General features: G+C 37.3%; 1 protein-coding gene across 1 annotated transcript in view; it reads right to left on the bottom strand.

The window, feature by feature from the left end:
- Nucleotides 1-4,600: 4,600 nt before the first annotated feature.
- LOC107592589 (zinc finger protein 454-like) overlaps nt 4,601-14,086 on the bottom strand; it is an 11,541-nt gene continuing 2,055 nt past the window's right edge. Inside the window, exons 2-3 of the mRNA XM_016282119.1 lie at nt 5,536-6,111; nt 4,601-5,219 (exon numbers count right to left, since the gene is read on the bottom strand). Coding sequence (XP_016137605.1) covers nt 4,789-5,219; nt 5,536-6,111 — 1,007 coding nt within the window. The 3' untranslated portion in view covers nt 4,601-4,788. The remainder of the gene's footprint in view (nt 5,220-5,535; nt 6,112-14,086) is intronic.

Below are 14,086 nucleotides of genomic sequence, written 5' to 3'. Positions count from 1 at the left end.
AAGAAATATGGTGTTCTTCAAGTATAAATCTAGATTCATTGCTATTAAAATATGTAAAGAACTGAAAGTCTCTAGACTTCAATCTGCTTTATCGATTAAATGAGTTATCATCGAAATAGAATATTACAGAAGAAGAAAAATTTGAGCTGGCTAAGATCAATTTCCAAATCAATGTACTTTATTTAGAAATAGCCAAAGGGGCATTCATAAGACAAGAAAGAAAAAATCTCTTTCAGCTCTTAATATTGATGGAGAAGTTTGTAAAGATCTAGTTCAATAAATGTATTACAAATTTTTATAGCAAGCTTTACTCTTCTAAATTTGATGTTAATATTTGTGAAAGCTTTATTGATAAAATACAGTGTTGTATCCCTGCTATCAACGAAGATTATAAATCATATTGTGAGTCTGAGTTAAAGTGTGAAGAAGTATGGAAGGCACTCCAGTCGATGAAAAAAGGAAAATCTCCTGGCATCAACAGCCTTTCTGGTAAAGTTTACACTCACTTTTGGGATACTATTAAAAGCTATTTAATAAAAATGTATAAAGAATGCACTGTTCAAAGAGAGATGACAGTGACCATGAAACAAGGGATAATTTCTTTTATCCCTAAATTTAATAAAGATATTCTTTCAATTGATAATTGGCGGCCAATTACGCTCTTAACTGTAGATTATAAAATTCTGGCTTTGGTGTGTCAATAGATTAAAAATGTATCTTAACCCTATAATTTCTGAAACTCAATCTGTTTTTTTAAAGGTTTGTCATATATCAAACAATATAGGATTAGTCTTGGATTTGCTTGACTATACTGATTCTGTGCAATCAAATATTATTATTATTTTTCTTGATTGAGCACCAATTTCTTTTAAAATATATTAAAGGGGTCATATGATGTTGCTAAAAAGAACTTTATGTTGTGGTGTTTTTGGTGTAATGCAATGTGTTTATGCGGTTTAACTACTAATAATACTACAGCGAGAATAAAAGTTACACATTCTTTCTTTGTGTGAACATTTGGGCGGTGATGTGGGGGCGTGTTTAAATGAGCCGTTTTAGGAGGGCGTGGACAAGTCTTAACTTTTATAGAGAATATGTCTTTGGATTTGAGACTTTAGTCTTTGCAACTTTACAGATCTTCTTTATGCACCAAGAGCTTGTAACACTCCAAAGAGAAAGAACAAATTTAAATCGCATCATATGACCCCTTTAAGTTGTTCAGTTTTGGGGATGCCTTTGTTGACACCATTGCTATGTTTTATAAAGGAATTAATAGTTCTGTTGTTAATAATTTTGACCTTATGTTTTACTCTGTTCTTGTCATAAAGAAAACTACTTGTTTGTAATACTTTCATACTGCTTTTTTTTCGTCAGTTTTTGCAATAAATACCTGTGACTGTACGTTCATTTGCCTGACGTGTATATATTGTTGAGAACTAGGTAGGTTTAGGGTGGGGATGGGTTAGGTACTCCAAAAATATCCATGAAAGTATAATGAATAAAAAATGACTTCAATTTTTAAAAATGCATGCAAAGAATTAAATCTGCTTTGAGCTGACGCAAAAAGCATACAACTGAAAGCAACAGAGTACCCTGCACATCGAAAAATTATGCTAAAGGGGTACCCGGAGTGTTAAAAAGTGACGCCAAGGGGTCCTGACCAAGCGTTAATATGTGACGAGTTGGGAGTGAGAACGTGTTGCGATAAAAGTTCCACAGTTAAACATTTATTCAATAACATCCTTTGGCAAGTTGAGCAAGGTACATCACCTTTATTGTTTTGTTTTGTGCTGTTTTAACTTTTTAGTGAATTAATTCCATTTCTATTGTGTATTGTACTAATGTTGTTAAATAATTATGTGCAACCACAACTGAATCTATTCCTATTTATTTATTTATTTGCATTTTTATCTTTATTAGTATAGTAGAGTATAGAGTGGACAGGAACCATTGTTGGACTTGAACTCGTGTTGCCAAACGGTGTGTCAGCACTACCCAAAAGGTAGTTCCAGTAATGCATTTTTTAAGACCAAGTGCTTCCCATGTCCATGAAAAAAGTCCACACTATTAAACAGAAAATTGTTTCCAGGGGCCCATATATGGATTACTCAGTTACTTAGTTAATTATCACTTTACTATTGATAATTTGGCATGATCCTGGACTGTTCTTTAAAACTCATCCTCGGAGTTGCTGTCATTGCTCAAATTTGCTCGGTTGAGGTTTGTTTCACATAAATGTAATGAAGGGAGGCATGACAACAAAGTGGGGATCCACGTACAGGCTTTATTCCAAAAAGCATAGTCAGAACAGGCAGGGTCAAATGCCAGCAAACAAACACATCCAGGGCAAAGACAAAAGGTTAATCCACAAGTCAGGCGAAGGTCAGGGCAGGCAGCAAACAATAATAAACAAAGGAGACAGTCCAGGGATCAAAACACGGAAACTAATGGAAACTAAGAAACACGGAAGAGCTAAACAATATTCAATCACCAGTGAAAAGAGAGTGTGTGTGAGAGTGAGTGTGAGTGTGTGAGAGAGCGTGTGCGTGTGTGTGTGTGCTATTCTTATAGTACTACTAATATGAGGCAGCTGTGAACTGTATGAGTCCAGGCAAAGGATTGTGGGAAATGGAATCCTGGTGAATAATAAAAGTCATGGATGGAGTGCCCTCTGCTGGAGGTCATGGGCACTCCAGTGGGTGATTGTGACAGTAAACAAGATTAGATTGCATCTTTTAATTAGAGGTGATACTGAAAGTCTGTCCCAGCCACTGCTAATTACTTACAAGAGCTACATGTTGAACCAGTGACAATTATAAGTCTTGTATTTTCCCTTAATCACCAGAAAAACTGCCACAACGATATTGTTCCTATCTTCCTCTAAGCCAGGTTAGAACCGCTGATAAGCTGCAACATTAAAACCACCTGCTTATTATCGTGTAGGTCCCCCTCATGCTCCCAAAACAGCTCTGATGTGTCGAAGGCATGGACTCCACAAGACCTCTGAAACACCACTCTGTGGTCTCTGACACCAAGACATTAGCAGCAGATTCTTTAAGTTCAGCAAGTTGCAAGGTGGGGCCTTCGTGGATCAGGTCCAGCATGTAGATGCTCAATCGGGTTGAGATCTGGGGAATTTGATCTCTTGTACTCAGAGTATAACACTGCCTCCGCCAGCCTGCGTTCTTCCCATAGTGCATCCAGCTGCCATCTCTTCCCCAGGTAAATGAAACACACACCCAGCCGTCCATCTGATCTAAAAGACAATGTCTGCAGATAAACAGGATCCATACGCAGCAAACTGTGATGCACTGTGTTCTAACACCTTTCTATAATGGCCAGCATTACGTTTTTCAGTAATTTGAGCTACAGTAGCTCTTCTGTGTGATCTGACCAGATAGACTTGCCTTCACTCCCCATGTGCATCAATGAGACTTGGGTGACAATGACCCTGACACCGGTTCCCTAGTCCAGGAGTCATCAGCCCCTCATCATACTAGTGTCGCTGTGGATATTTGTATGTAAAACATAACACATGTAGTACAGTTGTACATCATATGTTGACTCTCTAGTGTAAAAAAAAAAGGTAAAGTGATTCCAGGAAAGATCATGTACTCTTCTGTATATTGTCAGTTTTGTATTTCACGTGTAACGACTGCAGATTTCTGAACAATGTCAACATACCACTAAATATTCTCTCAACATAGGGCAGTGGGAGATTTAAAAAAAAAAACTTCCCAAAGTAAAAGATGGATACTAAATGTACTGCATAGGTTTTGAAAATCTCATGGGTATGGAATGACATTTTTGAATGAGTACCCCCCCACACACACTTTAAGCTTAGCCTTAATACTTCTTAAAGTTCACTACTTCCTATTGCGTCTCCTGGATCTGAACCCATATGCTGACCTGTATCTTGTACATGTTCATAAGGGCTTATAAAATTAAGTCTGTTTACTGCTGTTGTAAAACTGACAGACATCAGAATTCAGCATGATGCTCAACCCATTCAAACAAACAGAATCATTATAATTGTGTGCATGCTTGTACTTTGCACTTACTCCCGATTTCCCTCAACATGGGGACAGAAGATCTGTCAGTCAATACATTTGAAAACTAACTGGCATTACTAACTGGCATTACTAAAAAGTAATGTGTTACTTGAAAAAAGTAATCTGATTACGGAACTCACGTTACTTGCAGCGTCTTACCCCCAACACTGTAGACATATATATATTGTTCTTACTTGCATGATTGGAATGGATATTAGAGGTTTACATTTAAGGATTTAACACAAATGAATCAATCTCCCTAACCCGCGCACATATTCTATAATGGCTTTTCGTGCCATTAAAGCACTTTGAAACATTTTCCAGAGTCCATAAAAAAAAATACTCCTAAGAAAAAGCACACTTATAAGCATAAGTTGCCTTTGTTTGCTTGGTGGGGATGACAATGACAATAATGTCAAACCAATTAAAGCAGTGTTTAATGAAGCTTTAAAAAGAACTGTACAATGATGACCTATTGAATTTAAGAGATTATTATAATATATGTACTAAAAAAAAAATAATAAAAAAAAAAAATGGCGGAAGTTAGAAACAAATCACTATGAAAGCTCTTTTAATGACAGACATGAGATAAAGGAAGAGTATGCATCTACAACACGAGATAAAAGTCTCTCTGTAACAATCTTTGCATGCAAATAATTAGGAAAGTACATTCAAAATTAACATACTATTCTAATTTATTTGCTAAAGAGGTGGTAATAAGTAAATATTTACAGGTTTAGGTTTTTTCCTTTGATAACAGTGACATATCTCCTTCATGATGCTTAATTATATGTGATCTTGCTTGATTCCACTGAACAAACGCCATTCCACATTTACTACATCCAAATGGTTTTTCACCAGTGTGAATTCTTAAATGTTCTGCAAGATGCCAGCTCTTAAAAAACCTTCTGCCACAAAATATACAGGGGTAGTTTCGATCACATTGGTGCAAAAGCATGTGGTTTTTCAGGTTCTTTTGACGTTTGAATGGCCTGTCACATATCTTGCAACGGAAAGAAAACTTCCCAGGGACCTGAGCAGAGAGACTTAATCTAGTAGATTGCCGTGAGTTTGCGTTCACATTTACACTGTCCGGCTGCAGAATAATTTCCACATGGGAGAGCTGTGAGCTCACTGGTTCTTCGGTCCGATTCTTTGCTCGTCTTTCTGTAGGGAAAGAAATGTCTACAAATGTGATTATCGATTAAAAACACAATGTTGATATGGGTTACTCCATAAGGCAATATAATTGCATTCTTTGGACTAAAGCACCAATTTAAGACATCTTTCGGTTCACTTTATAAATACCTCAGTGACTCAAATATTGCGTTTATTTTTCTTTTACACCCAAAGCAATCACATTGCTTCATGAAACTATTGGAGTTACACGGATCACTTAACTTTGGAGCATGAAACTTTCAAATGGGTGGATAAATACCAGGTAAGATTTTACGGAGAAATCAATAAATAGTGTGGTAATCACCTGTATGGAGTCTCTCATGTTCTTTCAATTGGAATTTCGATTTAAAACGACTCCCACATGAAACACAGCAGAAATGCGCCATGTTCTGGTGCACCAGCATATGTCTCTGCAAACTTCCTTTGGTGCTGAAAGACTTGCTACAAATCTTGCATATTGAGGTGTTCTGGTGATTTTGAACTCCATTTTGTAACACCTCATCGGAGGTTTCAATGTAAACTTGAAGAGACGGTGGGCCTTGTTCAGGTACTGGAATTTCAGCGTGACAGTTGCTGCTAGACTGCACTTCAGATGAATTTGATTCACCGGTCTGATTATCACACTGATCTGACTTAACTGTGATGGATGACTGTGGATCTGTGCCACCACTATCTTCATTCTTCAACAGCACATTCGGCAGAAGTGAGAGGAACTGATGAGGTTCCTGCCATTCAAAATCTTCAGAAAGGTGCGAAGTAGAGGTAGAAGCTTCATGAGTCAAAGGCTCATGGGACATCACAGTGGCAACCTCCATCTTTACTCGTATTTCTGAGAGCTCTGAACCCACTGGACCTTGCAGAACTCCATCTTGCTGAGTATCTGTGTGACATGAAGCAGAAAATTACTTTTTAACTGTATAACAGAGAAACAAACAAATATCAATGTTCAAGTCTACACAAAATGCCATTCACAATCCATTTTACTGATAAAGGCTGGAATGCTTTTCACAACTTTTTCAGACAGATGTTTGTCCCGATTTGCAAAAACTGTAAAGTGTATAATGGGAAAAGACTCAGATATTTTATCTTCATAGCAATGCAACTAGAGGTTTTTTTTTTTTACATTGCAAGAAAATCACTCACATATGCGACTAAATCTTCACTCTGGGCGACTAAATAATGTATTAGCCATTGGCTAATAAATTATTAGATTATTAGATAGTTTAGCATAGATATATTTTAACTCGCTGAACACTCTGAGCGCTTGAGAGTTTCGCTTTCCATCAAGCGATCTGTACTATTTCAGCTCAATGAATGCGCAGCGTACCTGTATTTGATGCAAAGTAAACTCTAGTATGAAGGCGCACGAGACGCCATCGCTTTGCGCTGTTTCTCACACATGCAAAGAGAGAGAACGACAGTCTTACATACCACGCGGAATCAACGAGCTACATGTAAACCATATTCTTTGTTGTATTTTCCTGTCAAAATAACAGAGTTCATTTAGAATTATTCAGCTTTTAAGAACAAGCAGTAGATATGCCGGTTTCTCTGGTAGTGGCTGGAACTAATGAGCAAAAGGCAATCTCATTGGCTGACGCTCATCTATTACCGTCCCTGTTTTGATTTCAGCAAATCAGTTCGCGCTAACGCTGACAACATAATTAATATTCATGAACCCAGCAGCTCATCAATACTTAGTGCATTGTATATTGTTAGTATAGTAGTAGTATTATCATAATAGTTAACAGCAATTACTATTAAATCTTTTTTTTTTGGTACAGAAACCCTGAATGACCAACAATATCTTAATGGGGTCATATGATGCGATTTCAATTTTTCCTTTCTCTTTGGAGTGTTACAAGCTCTTGGTGCATAAAGAAGATCTGTAAAGTTGCAACGACTAAAGTCTCAAATCCAAAGAGATATTCTTTATAAAAGTTAAGAGTCAACCATGCCTACCTAAAACGGCTCGTTCTAACACGCCCCCACATGTCTACGTCACAATGTGGGAAGATTTGCATAATATCGCCCAAATGTTCAGGCAAAGAAAGAAGGCGTAACTTTGATTCTCTATATAGTTTTGTTGTTGCCGTGTGTTTCGTTATGAAAGCGAAACTACTTTGTTTGGCCTTCCAAAAGAGGACGATATAGGGTTGTGACGGTGAGGAAATTTTCCCACCGGTTAATCGACGTGTGACAACAACTGGGGGTGATGCCTTGACCCCAGCCTCAGTCCATTCCTTGTGAAGTTCACTCAAATTCTTATAACGATGCGGTTCTATCGGTTGGTTGTGCATCTTTTTCTTCCACACTTTTTCCTTCCACTCAACTTTCTGTTAACATGCTTGGATACAGCACTCTGTGAACAGCCAGCTTCTTTGGCAATTAATGTTTGTGACTTACCCTCCTTGTGAAGGGTGTCAATGATTGTCTTCTGGACAACTGTCAGATCAGCAGTCTTCCCCATGATTGTGTAGCCTAGTGAACCAAACTGAGAGACCATTTTGAAGGCTCGGGAAACCTTTGCAGGTGTTTTGAGTTGATTAGCTGATTGGCATGTCACCATATTCTAATTTGTTGAGATAGTGAATTGGTGGGTTTTTGTTAAATGTGAGCCAAAATCATCACAATTAAAATAACCAAAGACTTAAACTACTTCAGTCTTTGTGCATTGAATTTATTTAATACACGAGTTTTACAATTTGAGTTGAATTACTGAAATAAATGAACTTTTCCACGACATTCTAATTTATTGAGATGCAACTGTATATATATATATATACACACACACACACACACACACACACACACAAACACGCACACACACACTATATATGTGTGTGTGTAAAATAGTGTAGTATATCAGTCTGGCAAGTAAACGAAAAAATGTACAAGCCAATGGCAATTATATTGCCAAGGTGTGCGTAGAGGGTTGCAATGCATAGTTGATATAAAAAAAATACAAAATAAAACTTGATGACTAGTAATTTCCTACTGTTAAATTCTGGAGAAAAAAAAACTGAAGAAAAAAAAAACTTGTTAATTATTGGACCAAAAATGTAATAATAAATAATAACCACATGTAATAATCTAGAACACTGTCTAACACTTGATGGCTGCTCTGTAACTTCTTTGTCAGTTAAAACCTAGGTGTGCTATTTAATAGCAATCTTTCCTTTGAAAACCATGTTTCTAGCATTTGTAAAACTGTATTTTTCCATCTTAAAAATACATCTAGGCCTAAATTCCGACCTATGATGCAGAAACGTTAATTCATGCGTTCATGACCTCAAGGTTCGATTATTGTAATGCTTTATTGGGTGGTTGCTCTGTGCGCATAACAAACAAACTCCAGCTGGTCCAAAATGCAGCAGCTAGAGTTCTTACTAGAAACAGGAAGTACGACCATATTAGCCCGGTTCTGTCAACTCTGCACTGGCTCCCTATTGAATATCATATGCATTTTAATATCTTGCTTATTACTTATAAAGCCCTGGATGGTTTAGCTCCTCAATACTTGAGCAAGACCATTATCTTTGCTTTATAGTAATAATCTTTGCAAGATTGCATTATAGTCATTCACGTCCGCTGCGCGATCTCAAAACTCTGGCAATTTGATAATACCTAGAATATCAAAATCAACTGCGGGCGGCAGATCCTTTTCCTATTTAGCGCCTAAACTCTGGAATAATCTACCTAGTGTTGTTCGGGAGGCAGACACACTCTGTCAGTTTAAATCTAGATTAAAGACCCATCTCTTTAACCTGGCTTACACATAACAAAACATTTCTATAACTTAAATCCGTTAAAGGATTGTTAGGCTGCATTAATTAGGTCAACCAGAACTGGGAACACTTCCCATAAAACCCAATGTACTCGTTACATCAGGGCTCCAGACTGCGACCAAATTGCTGTGAGATCTAGTGAGATCCATTCAAATTCTGCAGTAATTCTGATAAACAGATCAAACAGCGCTGACGTAGAAAACAAGAAGCAATAACGCTAACTGTAACCCTGGTGCTGTGGTAGAAATAGTCACATGTTATTACATTATTCATTTCAGGGTTTTTACAACCTTTTGAGAGAGAAATTCAAGCAATTTTCAATGACTTACAAGCATTTCACACAACTGTTGCCAGCACTTTAAAGCTCCAAAATGATTCAATTTGAATGTTATTTTCAATGGAATGACCAAAATATACTGTGGTGAACAAACACTTGTGTAAAATTAAAAAAAAATACATCAAATCACCATTATAACCTGTAGATGGCATCAGAGGAGCACTTGTTGGCTTATTAGACATTCATTTATAGCTATTTTTCCTTTATATTTTGAAATTATAAAATAATTATAAAATCACTAGGCTAAAATATAAAATCTTAAAGAAATCAGATTTTGACAGAGTTTTGCTCTTTTTTTGTGTATGAAGTGAGAAAATCACAAAGTGCTTTGAAAAACAAACTTTTCGTCAATTTGCGACTAAATCACACATAATAACTGAAGTTGTTGGTCAGTTCCATATAAGACTATATAAGAATAATGGTACATTTAATAAGAGTACAATATATACCTTTTCTACATAAAAAATTTGATTTTGCACGTTACTGTTGTTAATAAAATAAACATTGTAAGCTTCCCAACTCAAACATAGTGCTTTACTGTCAAATGTGTATAAACATGAAATGAACAAGAAATTAACATGTAATATTATTAGTAACTGCACTTATTAATGCAAAACAATAGTAATTTTTTTCATATCATATATTCTTTTTCATATCCCTCTGAAATTACAAGAATACTGCACATTGTAATTTCTATGAGTTAAGTATTTATTATCAAAGCATTTGTCAGTAATACAGTTAAAATGGGGAAAATATGTGAATGACATATTTAGCCAGCATTGCAGGCTGATTTAAGGCATGCCCCCTAAACTTTCTGCTTGTGCTCCTAAAAATTTCCAGTCAGGGGCTACAGTGCCCCTAGTAAAAATAGTTAGTCTGGAGCCCTGTACATCGTAAGAAGAATGGCATCTACGCTAATATTAGTCTGTTTTATTCTTATTCCGAGGTCAACATAGCCATACGGATCCAGTCTGTATCCAGACCAGATGGTGGATCAGCACCTAGAGACATCCTCTACAGCCCTGAATGTCAGCTGAGATCATGTAAACTAGATGAGCCCTATAGACAGATCCCCTGCGAAGACCACGTCAACTAGACGGCCATCGGCACAAGACCACGGGAACCAGACAATTCCTCTACACAATCTGACCTGTGTTGCAGCCTGGAATTAAACCACACCATGCTACATGCTCCCTGTCATCTGATTAATAGTTCATACTTTTTTAGCAGGTAAAATACATTTTAATGATCCAAAAAATGTCCACCTTCGGTTACACATCTAATAATTTTGATAAAGTAAGCATTAAGAATAACTTTTATATTGTTACTAATATTCCAGGATGAACATTTCCTAGACTGAATCAACTTACTTGATAATCCATATCTTTTTTTCCCCTTCATGTTAATACACACACACATGATCCAACAGGTATTTGAGAAAGGTGTATTATTATTCCATTGCATTACGTTTTGGCCCACAAAATTAAATCTACTTTATTTATTTTATATTAAATCTACTTTTTATGATCATAAAACTAAACATTTAAATAATTTACTAAGAGATATTGTGAGGTTTAAAGTGATAAACTGATTTATTTTTCTGTTAAACTGTAAAAATGTCAAATTTGAACAGAACTTTATCTTTTTGGCAATATAAATAGCATATTTTTTTGCTAAGTTTGGAGCACTGAATAAAACTGAGGTGAGCTTCTTATTTTGTTTCTGTTATAGCCAGGGCCACATTAACCATTGGGCTAGGCGGGGCTGAAGCCCTGGGGCCCGGACAAGCAGGGGGCCCGTGATTGGCTGTGGAGTAGACTGACTGGTCATCGGTAGCGCCGATTGCCAAAGCCTCACCCCTCACTTATTAGCACTATTATTTAGTGGAGCTTATCCATATATTCCATGCATTACCTTTAGAGGTTAAAACGTCACGTATGATTTTGGTTTACCAATCAAATGCATTTATTCTATATTTTTACTTTTGAACGACCCGTGCACCACGTATCAATCAGGTGATCGCTGCAATGTCCGCATTCACCTCTCTTCACTTCGTTCTAGCATAATCTGGAACATAACTTTGGACATGCAAAGAACAATCTTCTATAAGTAAAATTGTAAACTATTCTAAAAAGAACGTGAGAGAGGGGCTATTCTAAAAAAAAAATGAGGAGAGAGGGGAAAACATGAGTTAGTAAGTAAAATCCCCAGCTATCAGGTTATTTTACTAAAGCAAGTGGACCGGGCACATGGAGCAGATAAAATCACAGCATCATCGTCCCCACAGATTTTAGGATAGTTTGATTAACAAGTTAACAACTTGATAGATGTATATTGCTTTTTGTGTTTGAACAAAAGTACATTCGCTTATGGGTTGAGAGATAAACCGGTAGAAATATATTAATCGTTTTGCGCTGCATGATGTTAGGTTAAGCTTTTCATTTAAACTAATTTTAAGTATTGTGGTTTAAAAACAAATTTAACTGTTCAGAGACATTAAGCAGTGGGGCAGAATTCATTTTGGCAAATGCGCGCATTAAGACAGTCACGGCCTGATTCGCATGGCGTGCACCTGCTCGGATTTACACATAGGCATTCTAGGCATGTGCCTATGCTCGCTTGTCCAGGGGGGCCCAAACACAATGAAGAGATATATAATATTTTTGTTATACTATGAGCCATCTACAACAGTAAAAGAACCAAAACCTCAGAAGACATTGAGCAAATAAATATAACAAACAACAGGGTAAAAATGACAAACTATTTCCATGTCTTCCCCCTTTTTTATGTAAGCTATGGAAATCACGCTTTCTTTCTCCCAGTCTCTCTCACAGACGCACACACAGGACACTCACGCGGAGACTCAAACAGAAACTTCTTGTCAGCGCTGGCCCGCAAATTTATCAATAAAATAGTTTCACAGCTGAAAAGCTACATAACATTTCTCAGTAGTGAGGTTCTTGAAGCAGTTTAACTTAAAGATTCGCTATTAATAGACACTGCTGCTGAACGCTGCTGAGAGACGCACAGACGCAGGTATTTACATGCACTTAAAGGTGCAGTAGGAGATCTTGGAAAATGCTAACTTTTAGCCTGATAGCACTGAAAACGAATGTCCCACCCTCCCTACAATCGCCGTCCAAAGCCACGCCCCCTGAACGCATATACGCTCACAGACCAGATGACCAGAGACAACATTACTACAATAGGCTACATCAGCAGTTCCCAATTCCAGTCCATTTTAGATGTATCGCTTATCACATGTGACGTTTGTGCTATTCAACCATAAGTGCCCTGCGAAGTGGACATCACCGGATATTCCGCCATGATTCCAGTTTGAAGGTAGCGTATATGTTCCATACAAAGGGCATTAAAGTGTGCGAGATGTCAATTTAAATAGTATTTATTTACAGAGGTATATTATGTCACACTTCTCTAGTAAGTTTCGTCTGTGTGTGAAGACGCTGCGCAGCGCAAATCCGTAAATGAATGTTCCGAAGTGAAGTAAACTTCAACGGATTTCCCCTGCTCAGGGAGTAGGGAGCAAAGAACACTGTGTAGGGAGCATGTCAATCAGAACACAGTTCATGCATGTAGCTCTCTTCTAATGAGCTGGTTATCTGAATCAGGTGTGTTAACTAAGAGAGACATGCAAAATATGCATAGCGGGAGGACTGGAATTGGGAACCACTGGGCTACATCATGTGTCATTCACCGGTGAGAAAACTTTACAGTACAGTTAGTGAAAGTACTACAATAAAGGAAAGCAGATCGGGTTGTTGATGTTTGTCTGCCATTCTTGCTCTGTCTGCACAGCGTACGTGAACGCGCTGATGACGTATCCTGTCTGCGCGAACAGGGTGCACAGAGGTATGCAAATACATACATTGACAGGCAGGTATGAAAGCCAATTAAAATGCTCGGACTGAGCATTTTGATTGGACGAACATTTATTGGTCCTACACCTTCCACAGAATATATAAATACAGATAAATACATTTAGACCACTTAACTTGATGATTGCTATCGGGATTTGAAGAGACTTTCAACCAGCATAGCAAAACATGTTTCATTGTCAAAAAAGACAATCCCCTATTGCACCTTTAATCTCTCTCTCTCTCCCTCTCTAATAACCGCATTAGCCTGCATATCAATGGCTCAAGCATCCATTATTAGCTCTAAAATGACGTTTTGGAATTTGCAACTGAAGGTTTGGGATGAGGTGCGCAAAAAATTAGTTCAAAACACACAAGATTTCAGGACGGAAACATGTAAAATGTCTTGAAACAAATCATCTGAACAATGTCTTGATGTGTGGTTTTGACTCCAGGCCGTTAAAATTATTGGAGAAATAATGCACTCCCGAAGTGGCCACGATGCCACGCTTACATGGAACGGTCTTTCTCAGTTCTCAAACAAATTAAGAACTACATTTGATTTTTTTTGACGGAACACACGCACTAATTGCGATAGAAAACATTGTAACGGTTTCCACTGATTAAGAAATATTTTTATTTGCTTGGGTGGTAATATTAGGCCTATTACATTAATAGGGAAGGGGGGCCCAAAAATTTGTTTTGCCTATGTCACAAAAAGAGGTAAATCCAGCCCTACCTGCTCGTACAGCACCAGTCTAAACTGGAGTTATTTTTCGCGCCTTGTGCTTAAATGTTCAAATGCAGTTGTGTGTCAAAATGTCTCCTCGTCAACACAGTCATATGTATCTTAAA

The sequence above is a fragment of the Sinocyclocheilus grahami genome, unplaced genomic scaffold (assembly GCF_001515645.1).
Source record: "Sinocyclocheilus grahami isolate Dianchi unplaced genomic scaffold, SAMN03320097.WGS_v1.1 scaffold154.1, whole genome shotgun sequence".
Taxonomy (NCBI): domain Eukaryota; kingdom Metazoa; phylum Chordata; class Actinopteri; order Cypriniformes; family Cyprinidae; genus Sinocyclocheilus; species Sinocyclocheilus grahami.
The sequence above is the reverse complement of the archived record's forward strand: the minus strand, read 5'-3'. Positions and strand labels throughout refer to the sequence as shown.